At 54.0% G+C, this 19377-nt stretch overlaps 1 protein-coding gene across 4 annotated transcripts in view; it reads left to right on the top strand.

The window, feature by feature from the left end:
- SFXN5 (sideroflexin 5) overlaps nt 1–18074 on the top strand; it is a 102096-nt gene extending 84022 nt beyond the window's left edge. The window contains exons 13-14 of one of the 4 annotated variants that reach the window (XM_090281515.1): nt 189–306; nt 15822–18074. In XM_090281515.1, the coding sequence (XP_090137641.1) occupies nt 189–306; nt 15822–15899 (196 nt within the window). In that variant the 3' untranslated portion in view covers nt 15900–18074. Of the gene's footprint in view, nt 1–188; nt 307–1629; nt 1767–6560; nt 6682–15821 lie in introns of those variants that run through there. The other 3 variants (XM_090281517.1, XM_090281516.1, XM_090281519.1) reach the window with 3 other exon arrangements.
- The last annotated feature ends 1303 nt before the right edge of the window (nt 18075–19377 follow it).

Genomic DNA, 19377 nt, shown 5'->3' with positions numbered 1-19377 from the left:
GACAGGGTCCCAACTGGGGAAGGCCCAAAGACAGAATTCCACCACAACTCTTTAGCTGTGGGCTGGCACTGGCCCAGACCATGCTGTCCTGGTCCTGGGACCCTGAGTAGGACCCAGTGTACTGGCTAGTGGCCAGCTCACCCTGACTCCAGGGCTCACGGGGCTGCCTCATTCTCTCTCGCCCACAGGACGGCTCTCCTGCAGACGCGCCCCCGGCTGCTCCTTCCTGTGCAAAGTCTCGTGTGCCTGGCAGCCTTCGGCCTGGCCCTGCCTCTGGCCATCAGCCTCTTCCCACAGATATCAGAGGTCAGTGAGGAGAGGTGCTAAAGGGGCAGGACAGGAAGGATGCAGTTAGGTCGTTAATCAACAAATACTCAGTGCCAACTCCTGAGCACTGGGCGAGGCACTTGGGTTGGAACCATGGTTGAGACTGACCTCTCAGAGCTGAGGGTGAAGCAGCGAACACAACAATGAAATAGGCAATAGGAGATGCAGGATGAGGAGTGTTAGGATGGGACCAACTCAGCTGGATGTGGGAGGAGACAGTAGGGAGCTCACACTGAGCCCAGAGGGAAGGGGCATTTCCTGGGATCTGGAGGACAGGCTAGAGTTGGTCAGGGGCATAGTGGGTGATGGGACACAGGCTGAAGTCACCTGGATGGAGGTACCAAGGTGAGGCAGCACACAACACATTCCAGAGCAGAGGAAAGACTGCATCTTGAGCAGAGAGTGGACCAAGATGAGGTGGATCAGGTAAGGGACCTGAGCTCAGCTGGTGCTGGGAACTTGGGACCCAAAGTAGAGAGGTTCTTGTCGTCAGAAGGGCTGTGCAGAGCAGGACCACAGAGTCCTGATTTTGAATGGCCTCCATGGCTGAGTTGTGAGGCTGTATGGGAGCTCTGGAGGAGAAGCAGCCATCCGGAGGCTGTGGCAGGCATCCAGCAAACACAATGGCGGCTTGGACCGGGCTGTTGGCAGTGAGCATGGAGAGAAGTGGGTCCTTTCAGAGTTAGGAAGAAGCTTCACAAGAATGGATGTACCACACGTGGTGGGAGAGCAAAGGGGCCACAGGATGGACACCCAGCTTTCTGGTTTTTAACAACGAGGCAGATGTAGGTTCTACATGATGAGATGGAGGTACGAGGAGGGGCCGGTTTGAGGGAGGACAGTGTGTCGAGCTGGATGGACATGTGGGGTTTGAAGAGCCTGGGGGAAGTTGGCTGCAGGTCCAGGAGACAGAAGTAGGGCCACCAACATAAAAATAATGGAATTGGGGACGGTGGGTGGGATCAGCCAGCAAGCTTATAAAAAAAAGAGGCCCCGGGTAGTGGGTAGTGTCTAAGGATGAATGACCAGGAAGGTAAGGACAAAACCGAGTGACAGGGCTGGTGAGCCAATCACAGAGTCAGACGCTTCTGAGAGGTGAAGTTCCATGAGGTTGAAGGGTATCTGTTGGTGTCTCAGGCGGTGAAGGAAAACCCTGTCCCAAGGGGCAGGCCCAGCTGACGGGTGAGTAACCAGTATGGCAGGGAGGAACACTTGATGCCAAGGGTGTTTAGTTATTTATTTATTACTTTTTTATTGAATTTATCAGGGTGATATTGGTTAATAAAGTTATATCTGTTTCAGGTATACAATTCTATAATACATCATCTGTATATTGTATCGTGTGTTCACCACCTCAAGTGACGTCTCCTCCCATAACCATTTATCCTCGCAAGCCCTCTTCTACCACCACCACCCCCCCCCTTTTCCTTCTGGTAATCACCATGCTATTGTCTGTTGTCTGTGTCTGTGTGCGCCCCCATGTTCATTACAGCATTATTTACAATAGCCAAGGTTTGGTAATAGCCCAAGTGTCCATCAGTAGATGAGCAGATGAAAAGCTGTGGTACGTACTACTTGGCCATAAAAAAAAAAGGAGGAAATCTTACCTTTTACCTTTTGCAATAGCATGGATAAACCTGGAGAGTATTATGTTCAGTGAAACAAGCCAGTCAGAGGAAGACAAGTACCATATGATTTCACTTATATGTGGACTCTAACGAAATAAACTAACAAACAAAATAGAAACAGATTCATAGATATCCCCCCCACACACACACCTTTTTTAAATGGGAGAAGGTGCCACTTACATAATGCAAGAGGAAGGCACCAGGAGAGGAGTGGAGGACGGAGGAGGACAGAGGAGGACAAGGTCGGAGAGCGGAGTCCGTGAAGTGGGGGCAGGGATCCAAGGGGGCTTGCCTTGGCAGGGAGAAAGCCATGCCTGCTTTAGTAGGGGTGGGGCTCGGGTGGAGAGGTTAAGGGACTTGTTCTGATAATTTCTGGTCTGTATTCTCATGACTGAGCAAGAGGGTGGGGAAAGGGAAGATAAGAGATTTGAGGACTGTGGAGAAGGTTCTAAACATTCAGAGGAGCAAGTGGGAGAGACAGCTGTCCGAGGAAGTCAGGGAGCCTGATGGGCAGAGCAGCGGGGCAGCAGACGGGAAGGCTGAGGAAGGGCATAGGCTGTGGGCAGGCCCTGTCCACCCGAGGTGCTGGGGGCCGGCTCTGGGCAGGATCACCGGGCTCAATCAGAGGGTTTTGTCCAGTCGGGTGGGGCCTTTGGGAGGTTGGCAAGAAATCAGGAGAAGTGGCAGAAGCTGGGATCTTGCTGGTGGAAGTGAAGATGGGCAAGCATGCTGATGGGAAAGCAAGTTATGGTGGAGACGCCGACCAAGGGTCAGAGTATGAACTTGGTATGTGAGGTCACTGACCTCATGGGCAGATGGAGGCTGTGGTTGGAGACAGGCACTTCTGAATTTGCAGTTGCAGGACTGGCCCTGCTCTACCCTCGAGAAATCGTGGGAGGGGTCCTGGCTTCCAGAGAGAAGTTGAGGAAGGTGAAATAAAGGGTCTGGGGTGTCAGACCTGGACTGTGAGGACTGGAGACCAGGGTCTTCGAGTAGGAGTTGGTGGCCCTGCCTCTAGGCCCTGCAGTCCTAGGAGGGTGAGCACTAGAGTCGCTTCCCTCTCTGAGTCTCCAAGTTTTAAGAGGGAGTTATGATCTGCTGGGGCTCCTGTCTTGGCGATAGGAACATGGTGTGTGATCTATGCCAGCAGTACCCTCATGCCCACAGGGCCCAGCCTTGTCATGATGCCAGGGACACCCCTCCCACCCTCTTGCCCACACACCATGAAAGCTACACAGCTATTACCCAATGGTCAGGGCCTCTGAACAGAGCCCGCGGTTCCAGGTTTCCTAGAAGATCTGAAGATGGGAGGGATGGCACTTCTTGGTGGTCCTGGCATCCGCCTCTTGGAAGGGCTAGTCCCAGCACCTCCCGAAGCCACTGCATCTCTCTGTGTCATCGCGCTGAGTCTGGGGTTCCAGACGAGGGCCCAAGTCCCCGTGTGCTTGGAGGCACCACTGTGTTCAGAGGTTTCAAGTGGCTTTCAGGGCTCTACCTGTCTGCATGGGTGAAGAGCCCATGGCCAAGAAATCCCAAAGTACAGAGTCCTAGACCATCCCTGTTGAAACGAAGGACTTTAAAGGTCATCCAGTTCACCATCCTGCTGGCTCTGCTGGGGTAATGGAGGCCCAAAGCAGCCATGGAACCAACTCAAAGTCATAGCTCAAAGCCAGGTGCTGATATAGGAGGTAACCGCAGAGGCCACTCCCCACCCAGAGCTCCCAGGAAGTGCCCCATCTGCTTGTTCTGTGGGATCTTCTCTTCTCACGGTGGGGGCAGTGCTGAGAGGTGGAGCTGGGAGGCGCCCTGCAGTGGGGAAGAGTCAAGGAGTGCTCTGGGTCTTTGGCAGGTGTTCCTCTGGGCCAAATAATGCGGAGATGGCAGGAAGTGGTCTGAGTGAGTGACCCTGGCCTCACAGAGGTTCCATGTCCAACGGCAGGCTCCTCTCTTTCCCATGCCTGCCTCAAATAGGCATGACTCTTCTGGGTATCTGACCAAAGTCCTCCTCATTACAACCCAGGCTTTTTTCTTTAGATTGTGAAGAATGTAGCCATTGCATAATAAGGCTGTTCCCTGCGATAGGAGGGCAGGGATGTGATTTCAGAGCCCTCTCCTCACCTGCATCAACCCCAACAGGATGCAGGTAGGCCTGGGCATGATGGGGTGTTTTGACAGCACCAAGGCCATCAGCCATTTGGCTGAGAGGACCTCGTTTCCCCCCATTCATCCTCCCAATTAATTCTCTCTAACAAGATGCTGCTTGTGCTGTATGGGGATCATGTCTCACATCCCAGAAGCAAGTGGGATTTGCCACAATAAGTCTGGACTTGCTTGAGCTGACCCAACCTTGCCAGGAGCCACCAAGGTTATCAACAGAAGTAATCGCTGAAACACTAATAAATAAATTAGAGAACTGGGAAATTTTACTTAGGAACTGGTTCCTAGCCTGGCTGGCCTTGATGTTTGGCATGAGGTTTTCAACCCACTAACTCCAGTGGCCGAGGAAAGAACTTCAGTCCCTGGGCAAGAGTTTTGTCTGGTCTTTTCAAATCAGTATTTATGCCTATTGAAGTGGTGCTAATTTTAAAGTTAAAATGGCAAATAATAACAACTACCACTTACTAAGCATCTACTAGGCCAGGCAGCATGCTGGGAAATTCTGCATGCCTTGTTGCGTTAAATCTTCCTAGTGTCCTTCAAGTCCCAGGTATTACTGACCATCAAGGGATGTCACCTAGACAGGTGTGTGTATCTCAGGCTTTCGGGAGAGATTTTGGCTGGAGACAAAGAACCGTCAGTGCATGGAGGAATTGACATTGAGGAAGGGGTGAGGTCACTGTGGAGGGGAGAAAAGACATCAAGAGCAGCCAGGGGCAGAGGAGAGTCCCACTGGAGTTGCTTCATGGATGCAGAGGGCCAGGGCATTTCGAGAAAGAGAGGCTCTCTACGTGTGAGCTCCTGCAGAAGGAGCTAGAAGAAGTAGATGAGACTTGGAAACTGGGTGATGTAGCTAGACAAGGCACTGTGGGAGGCAAAACAGTAGTGGTTTCTCTCTTGGTTTAGAGGAGCTGGTTCAGGGATGGGAAGCCATTGGAGAACAGTAAAAATGGTTTTATTCACTGGATGTTCTGTGAGTTGGGGGTTGGGAGCCTGGAAAGGGGGCAATGATGGGGTGCCTGGGTCCAGTAAGTAGAGGGGTCTGGTTGGCTGCGGTGGGGAAATAGGGGTGTAGACAGTCCTCTGAGGTAGGTACCAATAATATTCCCTGTTTACAAATGAAGAAATTGAAGCATATTAAGGTTAAGTTCCTTGCCCAAAGTCCAAAGTTGGTAATAATGGAGTGGATGCTGTACCCACAGCAGGATTTCATAATGCTTCCTTGCCCACCCCACCTCACTATAAAATGAGAAGGCCCAAGTCTGAGCTCCAGATGACTCCCCTCCTAACCTTCACAGAGATCCATGTTCACAGAGACCTTCTGGAGGAACTGTTAGTGCCTTTGTTTTCTAACCCAGAGCTGTGGGGTTGTCTGGTGGGCCAGCAGGTAGGGCAGGGAACCTCCATAGGAACTTGAGTGCAAGAACCGGGGCACAAGGTTCCGTTTTGGGCCCCAGTCATGTCACTGTGCAGGGAGCATGGGGTCTGCCCTGGTGGGCACTGTGACCTGCAGGTTAAGGCTATGGGGCATTAGCAAAGGCCGGCTCAGCCAGGCAGTGCCCAGGCATGGATGGGCCCATCGCACCCAGAGTCTGTTCACCACATTATAGACAATGAGTGCTTTCCCCTTCTTCCTTTAACTGGGAGGGCCACGTCAGAGCCCCCAGTCTGAGGGAGTCCCTGTTCTGGTGGGGTGGACAGAATCCCAATAAACAAGAAATGCCAGGTCAGGCAGGTTGTGGAGGCCTCCATGACGTGCTAGATCTTGATTTGTGAGGGCCCTTCTGGTCCTTACCTCAGTGGTGGTTTGAGGTTCTGGGTTTGAGGCAAATGTGGTAAGGTGATAAAGAGTGCCAATTCTTGGGCTTAGGGGCACTCTTATGTATTGAGGAAGGGAGATGGGACACAGAAAACACACAGCAGCAAAGTCTACACATGTGAGGTGAGACAGACCCTGGTGGGCTCATCAGGGAGGACTTCCTGGAGGAGGGATCATTTCCAGAATAGCTTGATACACACACACACACACACACATACACACGTGACTCGGGTCCCTCAAGGGACATGTCCAGGGTCCAGTCTCTGGGCCCATGGGCTTGGCTGCCAAAAAACCTGGACCAGGGAATGTGAATGTCCCTCCAACTCTGATAGCCAGTGTTCCCCACCTGGGAGTGCATCTAATTCTGTTTAATGAACCTCATGTCTCTCCAGAGCAAGAAGCATTGCCTTGGCCAAGACTCCCTCCCCATATCCCTGCTTATTTCTGTTTCTATCTGTCTTTGTGCCTCTGTATCCCTTCCTTGATTCCTCTTGGGCTCCTCCCTAACCCCATTCCCCTCTCTTTTACCCAACTCTTCTCCTGGGAGCTCAGGGGCTGGGGAACAGGGCTGCACATACAAGCCGTAGCCATTGTTCTACAATCTGTTTTTGTCTTCATCTTGTTGGCAGGCGACAGGAGAGGAGCAAAAGGTTAATGAGGCACTGTGCAGCGGGATTACTGCGTGAACGGCAAGCGGCGGGCGGCCGAGCCAGCCGTGGTGACAGGGAACTAATTAGGAGCAGTTTAACAGGAGGAAAAAGTGAAATCTCCTCTTCACCAACTGTCAATAATTAGCTGATTTGGTGAGGTTGAAATGTGTCCACAGGAAAAGGTAGGGCTTCTGTGCATGAGTGAGGCTCAGGGGAGTGGGTCCACTGGTGGCACTGCCCTGTCCCTATGTAAGGTTGGGGTCGCCCCATGTCCCCTAGGCCTGCCCTCCTAGGGCTGGTATCCTTTAGCCTTAACTATCCATATGACCTTGGTCTTGACCTCAGTTTCCCCAGCCATAAGATAAGGTGTTGAAACTCAGTTTCTTCCTCACTCTGCCCATTAGGATTCTAGATGTGAAGCCAGAAGTCCAGGCCCTAGTTCCAGAGTCGGGATTGCTGACATCGGAGTGTGTGACCTTAAGTCAGATGCTGACCCTCCGGGGGTCTTGACGGCAGCATGAGTGTGCTCTCCAAGAGCCACCTTCTGGGGCCAGGCATGGCTTGAGAATGGTGCCGAATTATGAATGGGCAGTGCCTAGCCTTTCTCCAAACATTGCTCCCTTGGCTTCTTCAGGCCTCCCTGCAGCAATAGGGGCTGGGGCGGGGGCACAGAAAAGGTGGGGCTGCATGCCTCGGGCTGGGCCGCAGTGGAGGAGAGAGCCCTAGGCTGCTTCTGTAGGGCTGTGGGCCACCCATGTGTGTGTGTCTCTTCCCTACATCAGTTTTACAGGGGCCTAATGGGGCCAAGTTGTCAGGTTCACTAGCAGCCAGGATTGTGTCCTGTTGGGCCTGTTTGCCCTGTGTTTGTGCATTTTGTTGGCTCCTGCCCTTTAGCCTCCCTGACATCTCAGGAGGGACCCGCTCCTCCTTCCTCTGCCCCTCCTGCTTCCACCAAGCACCTTGACTAGAAGAAAAGACATCATCAGAGCCCCCAGGGCTTCCTGCTCTGAGTCTTCCTGGCAGCCCTGTTAACCCCCAAGCCCTCCCTTTCAGCGTAGCCCCTCCTCACCTCAGCCCTAGAGGATCCAGGACGCTAGAAGCATGTTCTGAGAAAGGCTACGGCCCTCTTCCTGTCCTCCCAACCATTCACATCTTGCCCTGACCCCAGAGGGTAGCTCTTAGAGGCCAGGCCCATGCTGTGCATGAGGTACCTGAGGGTCAGCCGCAGCCACCCCCTACTCACTCCCTACCCTTACCTCTCCCTTCTCTGCCTCCAGCTGTCAGATTTAAGAAACAAAGAGGCATGGCCTCTGTGTACAGGGAAAGAATATAAGTACCCCCAGTGGGTACCAGAACCTCCATCATCTCTCTCCCCATCACCAGTCCTGAGTAAAATGGTGGTTTGATGAACCAACTTGGCTGGGAGCTGTGACCCACCAGAAGCATATATCTCCTCCTGCTTGCCTCTCTTTCTCCAAGAAAGCATTTGAACTCCTAACCAAGAATTGGAAGATTTGGGAAAGAGCTCAGGTCTTCATTCAAGCTGTTCCAGAAATGACCTCCTCCTCTAGAAAGTCCTCCATGATGAGCTCCACCAGGATGTGTCTCACCTCACATGTATAGACTCTGTGTGCTGTTTCCTGCGTCCCATCTCCCTCCTCTAGATAATGGTTCCTTTCTTCCTCCCTCAATACATAGGGTGTCCCTAAGGCTGAGAACTGACTCTGTCAACACTTAATACAGAGCATGGATCATCTGGGTTCACCTTGACTTCATTGGTTCCTGCTTCTCTTGCTCTTCAGGGCTGATGTGAGGCCAGAGGCAATGCCTAGGGAACACTGTAGTTTTCCTGAGTCCACAGGTGTTTACCATCTCCCAGAGCAGGAGCCTTCTCCCCTCCAATCTCAAATCTATCTCCTACTTTGCTTAAAGATGTTTGTTTGGGGTTTTTCTCATTTACTGGTTTAATCAGTCCCTACTGAACTCCAAAGTGGGCTATTTTTGCCATCAGAAATCTGCTGCCTCCCCACCTGCTGCTTTCTTGGAGTTTGCCCACAGGACCCCCCAGGGGGGATAGATGGGAATGGCAAAGCTGCTTGGAGCCCTGGAATGCCAACGCCACCTGTCACGTTGCCTGTTCCCCACACCTCCACCCCATACCTACATGTGCATACACTCACACACAAGCACATGCTTAAACATACACACACATGCCCCAGTGACAGGTATCAGCAGGGCTGCCTCTCAGCCTATCCCTCCCTGGTTCTTTCTAGGACCTTCTAGAACACTTAGATGAATTCAGGATAGGAAAGGAGGAGGCTTAGTTGTGCAAAGCTTCTGTTGAGAGGATTAAAAGCATCGCTTTGTGCTAAGTGTTTAAAACATGCCTGGCCCACAGCAAGGGCTCAGTGTTGTGAGCCATGAGAAGAGGCCGGTGAGCAGGACTGGGCCTGGGCATGGGGATAAATAACCACAGGGTCCTGCCTTCCTTACATAGCATCACATAGATTTTCTAGGCCTCCAAAGGGCTCTCCCATTCATGTCTTGGTTTATCCTTATCCCAACCCTGGGAGGTAGAAAATCTTCCCACTGCACATATAGGAAAACTGAGGCCCCTGGGCTGAGAAGATGGAGGACAGAGAATGATTCTGAAATTGGCCCACCAGAGGGCACTCAGGAACAGCATCAAGCTCCAAAATGGGGAAAGGGTCTGAGCTTCCACCTGGGAGGAGGGTTAAGTGTAAGACAGGATTCCTGCACTTGGGAAGCTTGGTTCAATTTAATTCAACTTTTATTAAGGACCTATAGTGCACAAGGCATGTGGATACTGAGCTCTCTCGAGTGGTTCACACTGGGGTGAGGTGGGGGACCGCTGTATTCACAGATGGTTAGTGAGTTGGCCTGTGACTGGGGATGTGATGAGGGTGGAAATGAGTGTCAGGGGCATCAGAGGAAGCAGCATGGATTTGGTCTGAGAAGATCAGGGCAGGGGGGCTTCCTGGAGGGGGAAACCTTAGAAGATTAGGATTTAGCTAGACTTAGGTCTCAAAGCCTACACATGCAATGTCCTGGAACTAGAAAGCAGCTAGTGGGTGAGGAACCTGGAGAAGCCTCCAGAAAGCCTTGAGTGTCCAGCCAAGAAGTCTGATATTCATTGAGAAGGCAGTGGAAGCCCAGAGCCAGCACCAGAGGCCTGACCTAGCAGTCCAGGCTCAGGCCTTAGCTGCACCTCGGCCCTAGCCTAACACCCCTGCCCATAAATCAGGATAGTGGCTCCAAAAGTAGAGCCTGGATGTGTGTGTCTGAACAGGACCTGAGGCCTGCCCAGCTCTCGTGAGAAAGGGTGGGATATGGCGGCTCAGGAGGCAAGCTGGTCCCAGGCCTGGCAGAGGCCTCAGGCACGCAGGGTCAGCCAGGTGCCAGGCTGGGCATTGAACCCCGCGTCAATGTCGTCACCACCTGTGGACCCTCAGAAGCCCAAACCCTTGGACAGGAGCAGGAGGTGGCTTTGAGCAGTGTCACAGGGTCACGCTGAACAACCCCCCCCCCCCCCCCCCCGTGCCCTGTGCCTTTGAAAAGGAGGCAGAAAAGCTACCAGAAAAAGGAGGAGGAAGTTCTTTGTAGTAGGTAAAAGCCCCTGAGAATGGGGCACAGGCTGGGGATCCAGTTTCCTGTTTATGTCTACAGCACCTTAGCTCCAGGTTCAAATATGTAAACTATCCACTGGCTGCTGGCTGCAGGTGTGTGTGCTGGGAGGCTGCTGAGGCAGAGAGGTGGCCCCAGATGCATTCCTGACTTTGGCCCCCCACCCAAGATGAGCCAGGGGACGGAGGTAAATAGCTCAGAGTTAACCCTTCCCCTGCCACGAAGGAAGGCCGTCAGGTTGCTCTAGGGGACTCTGGGGCCAGCTAGACCTTGGGGTGCTCAAGGGAGGCTGGAGGACGCTGATGTAATGCTTTCTGTTTGCTGCCTCTGACCTGAGATGCAACCAGAGGTCTGGAAATGGCTGCTGCAGGGAGCAGTAGGGCCTGGTTGGGTCTGGAAGCTGGGGTTAGGGCTCATATGTGGTGGGGGGCAATCCGGAGCGAGGGTGCAGGTTCTGCCTCAGAGTCACGGAACACTAGCAGGGCAACTCTGCCTAGGATGCAGCAGGGTGGGCATGTTCCCAGTAGGCCCACGTCTCCATGGCACCCCCAGTTCTGAAGCTGGGGGTGTAGTGTCAGCCAGAGCTGACTGATCATCAGCTTTTTCGCTCATGCCTGTAGCCTCTACCTTGCGGGGCTCTGGCACCCCATCCCAGACAACCCCTTCCCTCACGGGTCCTGCTGACTGGCCATCAGGTGCCTGGGGAAGAGTCCACAGGAGGGGCCACTGGTTCCTGCCTGCCCCCAAGCGGTGCTGGGTCAGCCTTCCTCCCTGGGGCCCCTTTTGCCCAGCTCCCCTTCCCTGTGTCACCTTCTCGGCAGAGGTGACCCCTCAGCTTTTCTGTGGTCAGAACCAAGCATGCCCTCAGCCCACTATCCTGGGGCTGTGGCTTTTACTGTGCAGGTGCTGGGACCCCTCCTCGCTGCACCCACTCCTCCTGCTGGGCCTTGGCACCTCCCTCCCACCACAACCCACCTGTGAGCTGCTGTAGCCACCCTGCCATTTATCTGGCTTCCGACGTGGCACATACAGCCAGCTTCGAATTCTTACCTGTCAGCCCCCCAAATAGCAGGGGGACCCCAAGAGAACAGTACAACCCTTTGGGGACCCTGGAGCTGGTCAGGGCTACAGCAGGGCGCTCCATTGCCCTCACCCAGGACCCAGATCGCATTTATCTATGAGCAGGGCCCTGGATGTGATTTCCACGGAGGACACAGACCCCATACCTTAGGCAGGTGACCTACAAGGTGGGGTACAGCCCAGGCATCCCTGTCCCAGCCTCCCTCACTAGCCCAGTGGCGAGGAACCCTAAGTTCCTGACACCCATGAGACCTGTAGATGGTGAGCCATTGATCCAGGCTCCAGCTGTGGCCAGAGGGCTGGAGGGATCTTCACCAATGGCTAGTTGAGTTGACCCAGGACAGAAGTGAAAAGCTGTGACTGGGGTCGGATCTGAGTGAAGGCTAGGAAATCTGGACTCCAGAGGTCACCCCACCCCTATGCCAAGACCAAAGCCTCTCAGCCTTCATTGGGACCACCTAGAAAACTCTGTCCGGTGTGCGTGCTGCCCGGGGTCTGTGGCACCCTCTGCCATTGCTTCCACTCCTTGGGCTGGTCTCCTAAGGCTGCCATCATGGGCTTGTTCCCTACACCCACCCCTCGAATGTGCCTGTTCCTCAGGCATGGCACCCTCTTCCATCTGCTCTCCTGGGCAAGCTCCTGCACTCCAGGGTTCCGGCTGTGCTCACACACCCTGGCCTGTTCTCCTGCCCAGACCCCTGCCTAGAGCCCCAGAGCCCTGCTGACTGGCCATCAGGTGCCTGTCTGCTTCCCAGACCTCTCCACCTGGAGGACTGAACATGGCCAAACCTGAGCCTGTCAGCCTCCCACCCTGACCCGTCCCCCTCCTGTGTTCCCGGCCTCTGAGAATGGCGTCACCAGCCACCCCAGCTTCTGAGCTAGAATTAGGAATCATCCAACGCATAGTCATCCACGACACCTCCTTCTTACCCCCACATGGGATTGGTCATCAACTCCTCTGGATTTTGTCCTCAGAAAAAATCCCCAGCGTGTACCCTTCTCTAAGCCCCAGTGGCAGCATCACAGGGCAGGACCTGGCACCTCTCTCTGATTCCCACAGCTGCCCCTGCCCCCACTCCAGTCCACCCTCCACACCCACCACCACTAGAGAGACCTTTCTAAAGTGGAGCCCATCCCTGCTCAGAATTCTCCCAGGGTTCCTTCTGGCCCTCAGAAAAAAGGCTGACACCTCTGCATGGCCTACAAGGGCCTGTCTGTCCCAGCCCCACCTTTCCTGGCACACACCCCACATGGCCAGCACTGCCCATACCGACCAGGCCATGCTGACCAGCTAATGCTTTTGCCTTCACCCAGCAAGCTTTTCTTGTCCTCCCAACAACATCCTCCATATTCTTCCTAGCCCACCTCCTCTGAGAAGCCTTCCTTGTCCTTTCATCAGTACATGGTAACTCTACCCCCTCCTCAGTTTCAACGGCACTTTGTCTCTCGGGGGCCATCTGCTTTCATATCTGACTCCTCCCCTATACTTGGAGCTTCTCAAGGGCATGGGCTGATCCTCTCCCATCTCTGTGTGCCCAGCTTTGGTGTATGGAGTTGGCAGCCGTCAACATCTGCTGACTTATAGGCTGATTGAATCGAAGACAGAAAAAGCCTTGAACACCAGCTCGTGTCCCCAAGTCCCTGTTCCTGAGTGCCTCGGTCACCTCCCCTCGGGACATCTCCACTGCCTGCATCTCCCCCGCACCTCCCCACCACCTGCTCACCTGCTGCCCTCAGCACAGTGGGGAGCCTGGGGGTCCTGGGTCTGTGGCAGCCTCCATTCGGACCAGACCAGGCAGGGGTGTGGGGGCGCTGCAGGGGGTGTCACCTGGGCCAGCCCTCTCCAGGGAGTGAGCCACGGGCCGTGGCCCTGGCCCATGGTGCTCCACTGTGGTGGTGAGCAGCAGCCTCTCCGATTTCCACGCGGGCCTCAGTGCTTCAGTGAAAGCCGGCATGGGAAGTTGCTAATAATGGCACTAAAATAAAATATGCTACATCTGTTATGGGTAGCAGAACAAAATTAGCTGCTCACACCTCTGACATCCAAGATGTCTTAACTTAAAATACTCCTTGGCTTACTTTACATCATTTACTGATTATATTTAAAAGAAATACAATTTTGCAATTACTGTTCTTTCCAGCGTGGTATCTATGCATCATTTTCCTTTTATGTTTATATATTTCTCCTTCATTAGTGCAGTCTGAAGGGTGATTAGGATTCTTCAAATATTTTACAGAGGTTAAACGTTGATTAAGATTTAATTATTACTGTAAATAGCTTGGAATGACATATGGTGCAAAAGCCTGACATATGTGCATTTGAATAAATGAAGTGCTATTTCCCAGGATGCCTCAGTAGCTGTTTAACAGCTTTCCCGAAGGGTTATGTTACACCTCATGGTAAGATTGCTGGGATGTTATATTTTGTTGGTTTTTGCAGCTGAAAGCTAAGAACAGTTTTCCAGTTTTTTAAAAACATTGAATATTTTAAATACCTAAATTGTTTTGCACAAATTTTTGCTAATTTGTCTAACTAGGTTAAACATTTTCAAAAGCATTTAGATTTTTAAGCGTGGGCGCTGTGCATTGTGTCAGTGGCAGTGTGGGGACGAGGGGCGCGGGTGGAGTGGAGGGGCTGCGGAGGCCAGCAGGGGTGGGCAGGCAGGAGGTGGTCTGAGGAGAGGGGTGGGGAGGAGGCCCAGGCCTTGAGCTGGCTCTTGTCTTTTTGGCCCTCTCCGAAGGCCAGAGCCTGGGTAAGAGGGTATATCAGAGACCACAGGGCAAGGTCCCCCGCTTTAGAAGCGCTGCTTTGCGCACCAGCTCCAGTCCACATCCAATCCCTTCTCGTCTGACCTCTGACATGCACCACCTGGGTCTGACTGAGGCCTTTGCAGGCAGGGCTAGTCAGTGGCACCGTGCGCCTAGGCCCCAGGGTCTCTGGCCAGAGTACCACTGGGTGGCAGCGTGGGGAGCTGGGTTGGGACGGGGGCGTGATTCAGTTCCATTTTAGCCACGTTGGTTGAAAGTGGCCAAGAGACAGCCATAGAAAGGTTTGGTAAGCAGTCAGTTGCAGGCCGGAGACTCGGGAGACTCCTCAAATCTGGGAGTCACTGGGAAGGTTGAGTCACCCAGGGGATTGGTGATCAACTCCTCTGGATTTGTACAGGGGAGAGGTCCAAGCAGGGACCCTGAGAAGTGTCTAGTGGATGTCACAAAAAGGGGGGCTAGCAGTGACCTTGGAGAGAAAGAGGTTTTGTGGAATGTGGGGGGAATAGAAGCCAGATTTCCTGTGGGCTGAAAAGGGAGGGGGAGGTGAGGAGGTGAGGAGGTGGGGAAGGCTGCCCTGTAGACAGTGCCTTAAAGAAACTGGGTTGTTGGGGAGGAGAGACACCAGTTGGTAGTTACAGTGTGACATGGGGTTAAGGGGATGTTTTCTTAGAAGGTTCTTATCCGTGTTGAAATGCTGGTGTGCAGGAGTCCGCAAACTGAAAAGAAGGGAAAGGGGGAGGGCGATCCAGGAGTGGGCTCCTGGAGTGGGCAGGGGGGCATGGAGCTCAGGAGTATCCGCTTCTGAGGGGAGAGGTAGTTACTGTGGGGTTGGCAGGAGGGCAGGTGTGGAGCAGAATGTGGACACAGGTGGGTCGTGGTTTGATGATGGGACACTGGCAGGTTCCTCTGCAGACTTCTATGTTTCCCCTGAGGTGCTGAGAGGGCTCATCTGCTCAGGATGAGTAGGGAGCTGAGGGCAGGTGACCTCTGTGGAGAATGGGAGAGGGAGGTGCCCGGCAATATGGCCAGGGATGGAGTGTTGCCACTGTGAGGATCCAGCCCAAGTTATGGACGGAGAATGTTGAATGGTCTCCATTAGGTGGTCAGGTTCAAATGGAGACAGGATGACTGCATGATTGGTTTCCTCCAAAGTGGGGCTTCTGTCAGGCAGGGCTGGGAGGACCTTGAGGCTAGGAAGTGGCTGAAGCTATGACCCACTCATGGCCAAGTTGGAGGGGGAGAACGTGAAAACAAGCTGTAGGGAGTCTGGGGCTGAGGTCTTGGTGGTCTAAAAACAGAAGGGGAGTGTGAGTGGGGTGCTGGAATGATAGGGGACTGTGAGGTCCGAGAGAGTGGGGTTTGGATTTTAGGGGTCTGGGTAGAGCAACCTGGTTGGTGACCAGGTCTAGGGTGCAGTCTTGGGAGGGGTAGTGCAGCACAATGGACAGGGTCGTTGGACCTAAGAGAAATACAGAACTTGGAGGCTAGAGTATAGGATACTCACCTGCATGGACACACTGTCAGAGGTAGAGACAAGACCATGGAGACTGTGAGCCCCTTGGCAGGACAGAAAAGAATGATGTTTTAGGTGGCACACATGGGCACTGGCTGGGGTGCCAGGGGCAGAGGGGGAGAACTACTCTGGGGCCCCACAGTAGTCCTGGCTGCTACTCCCAGCCTCCCGACTAACCCGTCCCCTCTCATCCTCCATCACCTTCCCTCCCTCTCTTCTTACTCTCTCCTCAGATCGAAACATCCCAGTTAGAGCCTGAGATTGCCCGGGCCACCAGCAGCCGGACAGTGGTGTACAACAAGGGGCTGTGAGTGGTGGCTGGGTGGCCTGGGGAGGCAGCATTGTCCAGCCTGGGGAGTTGGGGGCGGGGAAGGAGTCTCATGAGCAGCACCTGCAGGGAGGGGCAAGCCAACCCCAGCCATCCAGGGCCACCTGGGAGGATCTCCATCCACAGTGGCAGGGAGACAAATCTATTCACATGTTAACATAAGGGAGAGGAATTCTGACACATTTCCTATAAAAATAATCAAGTGCATTTCTGGGCCTTACATAGGGTTGTCAAAACTCTACTCAGCACAATTATGTGTGAAGCTGAAAAATTCTAGAGTGCCCACAGGATAGAATTAGGATCCTTTTATACATTTTTTTTTTAATTTTTTTATTAGAATCAAGCCTTGGTTGCAGCTGCCCAGATGCTGCTAGTAGGGGGTCCGGTGGTGGGAGTAAGAGTAGCCCTTTGGGCTGGCTGGTTTGGTGGCCGGGCTGGTAGGTTTAAGATATTATTGTGGCCCAGACCTATGTCTCCATGGGTTGGTCAGGGGTGGGGAAGAAAGGGGAGGTAGTCTACACCTTGAAAGATGAACCAGCCATGACTAAGGTCCTCAGGAGGTGGCGCAGGAAGTCAAAGAGCACTGGAAGCCTCTGGAAGATTCCACAGGCAGCTCGCTCTGAGTGTGGCTGGCCTTCAACATCTTGCCACACCTGCGGAACCAATTCCTCCACATGAAGCCCAGTGACACACTGGGGCTGGCATCACTCTTTATGGGGCCCTGATGTATTAGAGACCCCTGAGGTGACCCCAGCTCCGGGCAGCAAGCCCCAAGAAGGAATGACGTTTGGCAGGAACCATGGGCATGCAGTCTGGCCTTTGCAGGAAGATCCTCCTTCCCAGCACCAGGCTGGAAGCTGGGCATTAGGGCCGAGTGTGGGGCTGGAGCCAGGCTGACTGCTGCTGGGGAAGCTTCTCCAGCCACTGTGACTGTCGGCCCCATCCCACTACTTCCTGAGCAAGAATGTCTCATGCATGAGTGACCAAAAGCCAGATCTCTAGGCAACCTATCCGAGAGGTAGCATCAACCCAGGAACAGCAGGTGCAGGCTCTGCCTGGTTTTGTGACCTTGGACAAGCCCACTCTCTTCTCTGAGCCTCCACTCCCAGCCTGGAACCAGAGGACTGGATCAAGGGGTTCCTACCTGCTCTTCCAGCTAGATCTTGTCTTAGCCTGTCCTGCTCAGATGCCGGTCATTCCATGCACATCCTGACATGGACACCGGACTGGGAAAGGGGCAGGCCCCTTTGGGCATGGCCAGCTGTTGGCTTCAGAACCTGACTTCGCTCTTCTTTATGTTATACCATACCCTGGGAGTGCTTGACCTTGGCCAAATATGCTACAGTTCTGAAGGGGGAGGTAGAGTGGATGCCTGGGCTTGAGTGGGGGGCCTCTCACCCTGCACCGCTTCTGAGGTCCCTTGCCGCTGGCTGCCAGCTCCCTCATGGGAGGCCAGGAGAGAGGAGAGCTCTACAGAGGACATCGGGACCTGAGGTGGGGGTGAACAGGATACTCCCTCAGCTGAAAGGCCCAGAACAGAAGAAGCACAGGTCTCAACATACCCCTCACCTGACCCCAACTAGAGTGAGCCCTTGACACGCAGCCACAGGGCCTCCGCTCCCCTGGTGACTCCACCCGGGGAGAGATGTGGCTGGAGGTGAACACATACCTGCAGGAAAAGGCTGGTGCAGGGCAGCAAGGGCACCGCCTCAGGTAGCTCTGCTGTGCGTAGGGTGGGGGCAGTGGTGGTGAGGCGGGTCTTCTACAGGCCTTGACACCCCATGCCCCACCTGAAGCCCCTCCCGCCCTCACCTCCCAGCTAGCTCTGCAGGGTGCTGCCCGGAGAACCCCCACTATCCCAAGGAGCAGCCCACCCTGCGCATTGGGAAGGGGAGAAAGCAGAGACAAGCATGGGAGACAACACAGCAGAGGGAAGGGATGCCACAGTGTTGACAAGGCAGGTGTTTTTGAGTTGCTCCAACCATAACGTGAGCGTGCAGTGACTGGGGTCTGGGCCTGTCTGATCCTCTTTTGCAAAGCTCACTTCAAGCTCACCCTGCCCCTCCTCTCATCAAGTCTTATGCTTGTACACTTTACCTTGGAACCAAACCTGCCCTCCCCCTCCAGAGGCCTGGCAGAGCTGGGATCTCTCCAACGCCCCCTCCCCCCTCTGTGCTCGCTGCCCTGGCCCAGCCCCACCCCAGTGCCACTGCAGCCCCAGCCCTGTGCCCTCTGCATCTCATAACTGACTTACTTTATCTCCCAGGTGATTGCCAGTCATGCTACCAATGCAGTTTCAGGCGATTTAAGGGCCTCCTCCTGGCAGGGGTAGTGATGGCAAAGCATCCTTATAGCTCAAGGTAATGGTGACAGAGATTTAGTGAGCCATGCTGCTAGGCCCTGGCCTGGCTGTGGAAAGCACCGTGAGGGGAGACTTTCAGTTAACATCCACCCCCTACTCCGCTGAGGCCAGAAGAGGGGAAGTCTCCTGGGACTGGGGAGGGGGTCGAGTCAGGGCAGGGTTGGCCCAGCGGGGCTGGAATCCAGGGCATACCTGCAGCTGTTTCTCCAGCTCTGGTGAGTCTGCTCAGCCTTCCTCTGGTCATGCCAAACATTCTTGAAGGCTCGGGGATGCCTTTTCCCCGTTTCTGGGGAATGCATGTGCAAAGACCAAAAGCCCAAGGTGTCAAAATGGCTGCCAAGTGAAAACGGCCAACAGATCCCTTTCTACATCCTGTTATGGAGTGGCTTGGGGGGTGTTGTTTCCTGTCCTGGGCCTCAAGCCTGGCAGAAGGGTGGGATCCTGAGAGGAGAAGGGCCAGAGGACAGAAGCACAGTGGCTTTCTAGCCCTGGGCTGGGGTGAGTGAGGCGCCAGCACACAGGCCTCGGTCATACCCAGGTTACTTTGCAGTGTCTTTTTAACCTTCTCAGAAAGTGTCTCAGTCTCTGTGATTTATGTAATACTAATGAACTGTGGGCAATAAATGATGGATTTAAAGCATTGGGGCTTGGCTTTGTGAATTATGGGTGGGAGAGGTGGGGGCAGGGAAACATAGTGAGAGCAAGCCAAGGGCTAGCTGAGGACTGTGTGGGAAGGCCCCTGAGGAAGATGCAGACCCAGGCTCAGGAGGGGTCAGGCCCTCTGGGAGGCCCTGAGGGAAGGCGAGAGGAAAGGACTAAGCACCCGAGGGCAGGAAACTGGAAAATGGGGATGAGTTGAAACTACAGGAGGAACCCCCTTTACAGAGCAGTTACTGAGCACTCACTAAGCGCCCCAGTGCAAGGAACTAAGGTAGGTAAGGGATTCTGGTAGATTCTCACACTGCTTATATCAAGGGGACTAGATGGAAAGAAGGAGTGGGGGGGGGGTCATTCTGGACTGCCTGGGGGCCAAGAGAGGCTACATAAAGGAGGAAAGATTTGAGCCAAGGGGAAACATGCTTGATGTTTGCACTGCCAG

Source organism: Furipterus horrens, unplaced genomic scaffold (assembly GCF_987537825.1).
Source record: "Furipterus horrens unplaced genomic scaffold, mFurHor1.1.pri manual_scaffold_6, whole genome shotgun sequence".
NCBI lineage: Eukaryota > Metazoa > Chordata > Mammalia > Chiroptera > Furipteridae > Furipterus > Furipterus horrens.
This window is presented reverse-complemented; position numbering and strand designations above follow the sequence as displayed.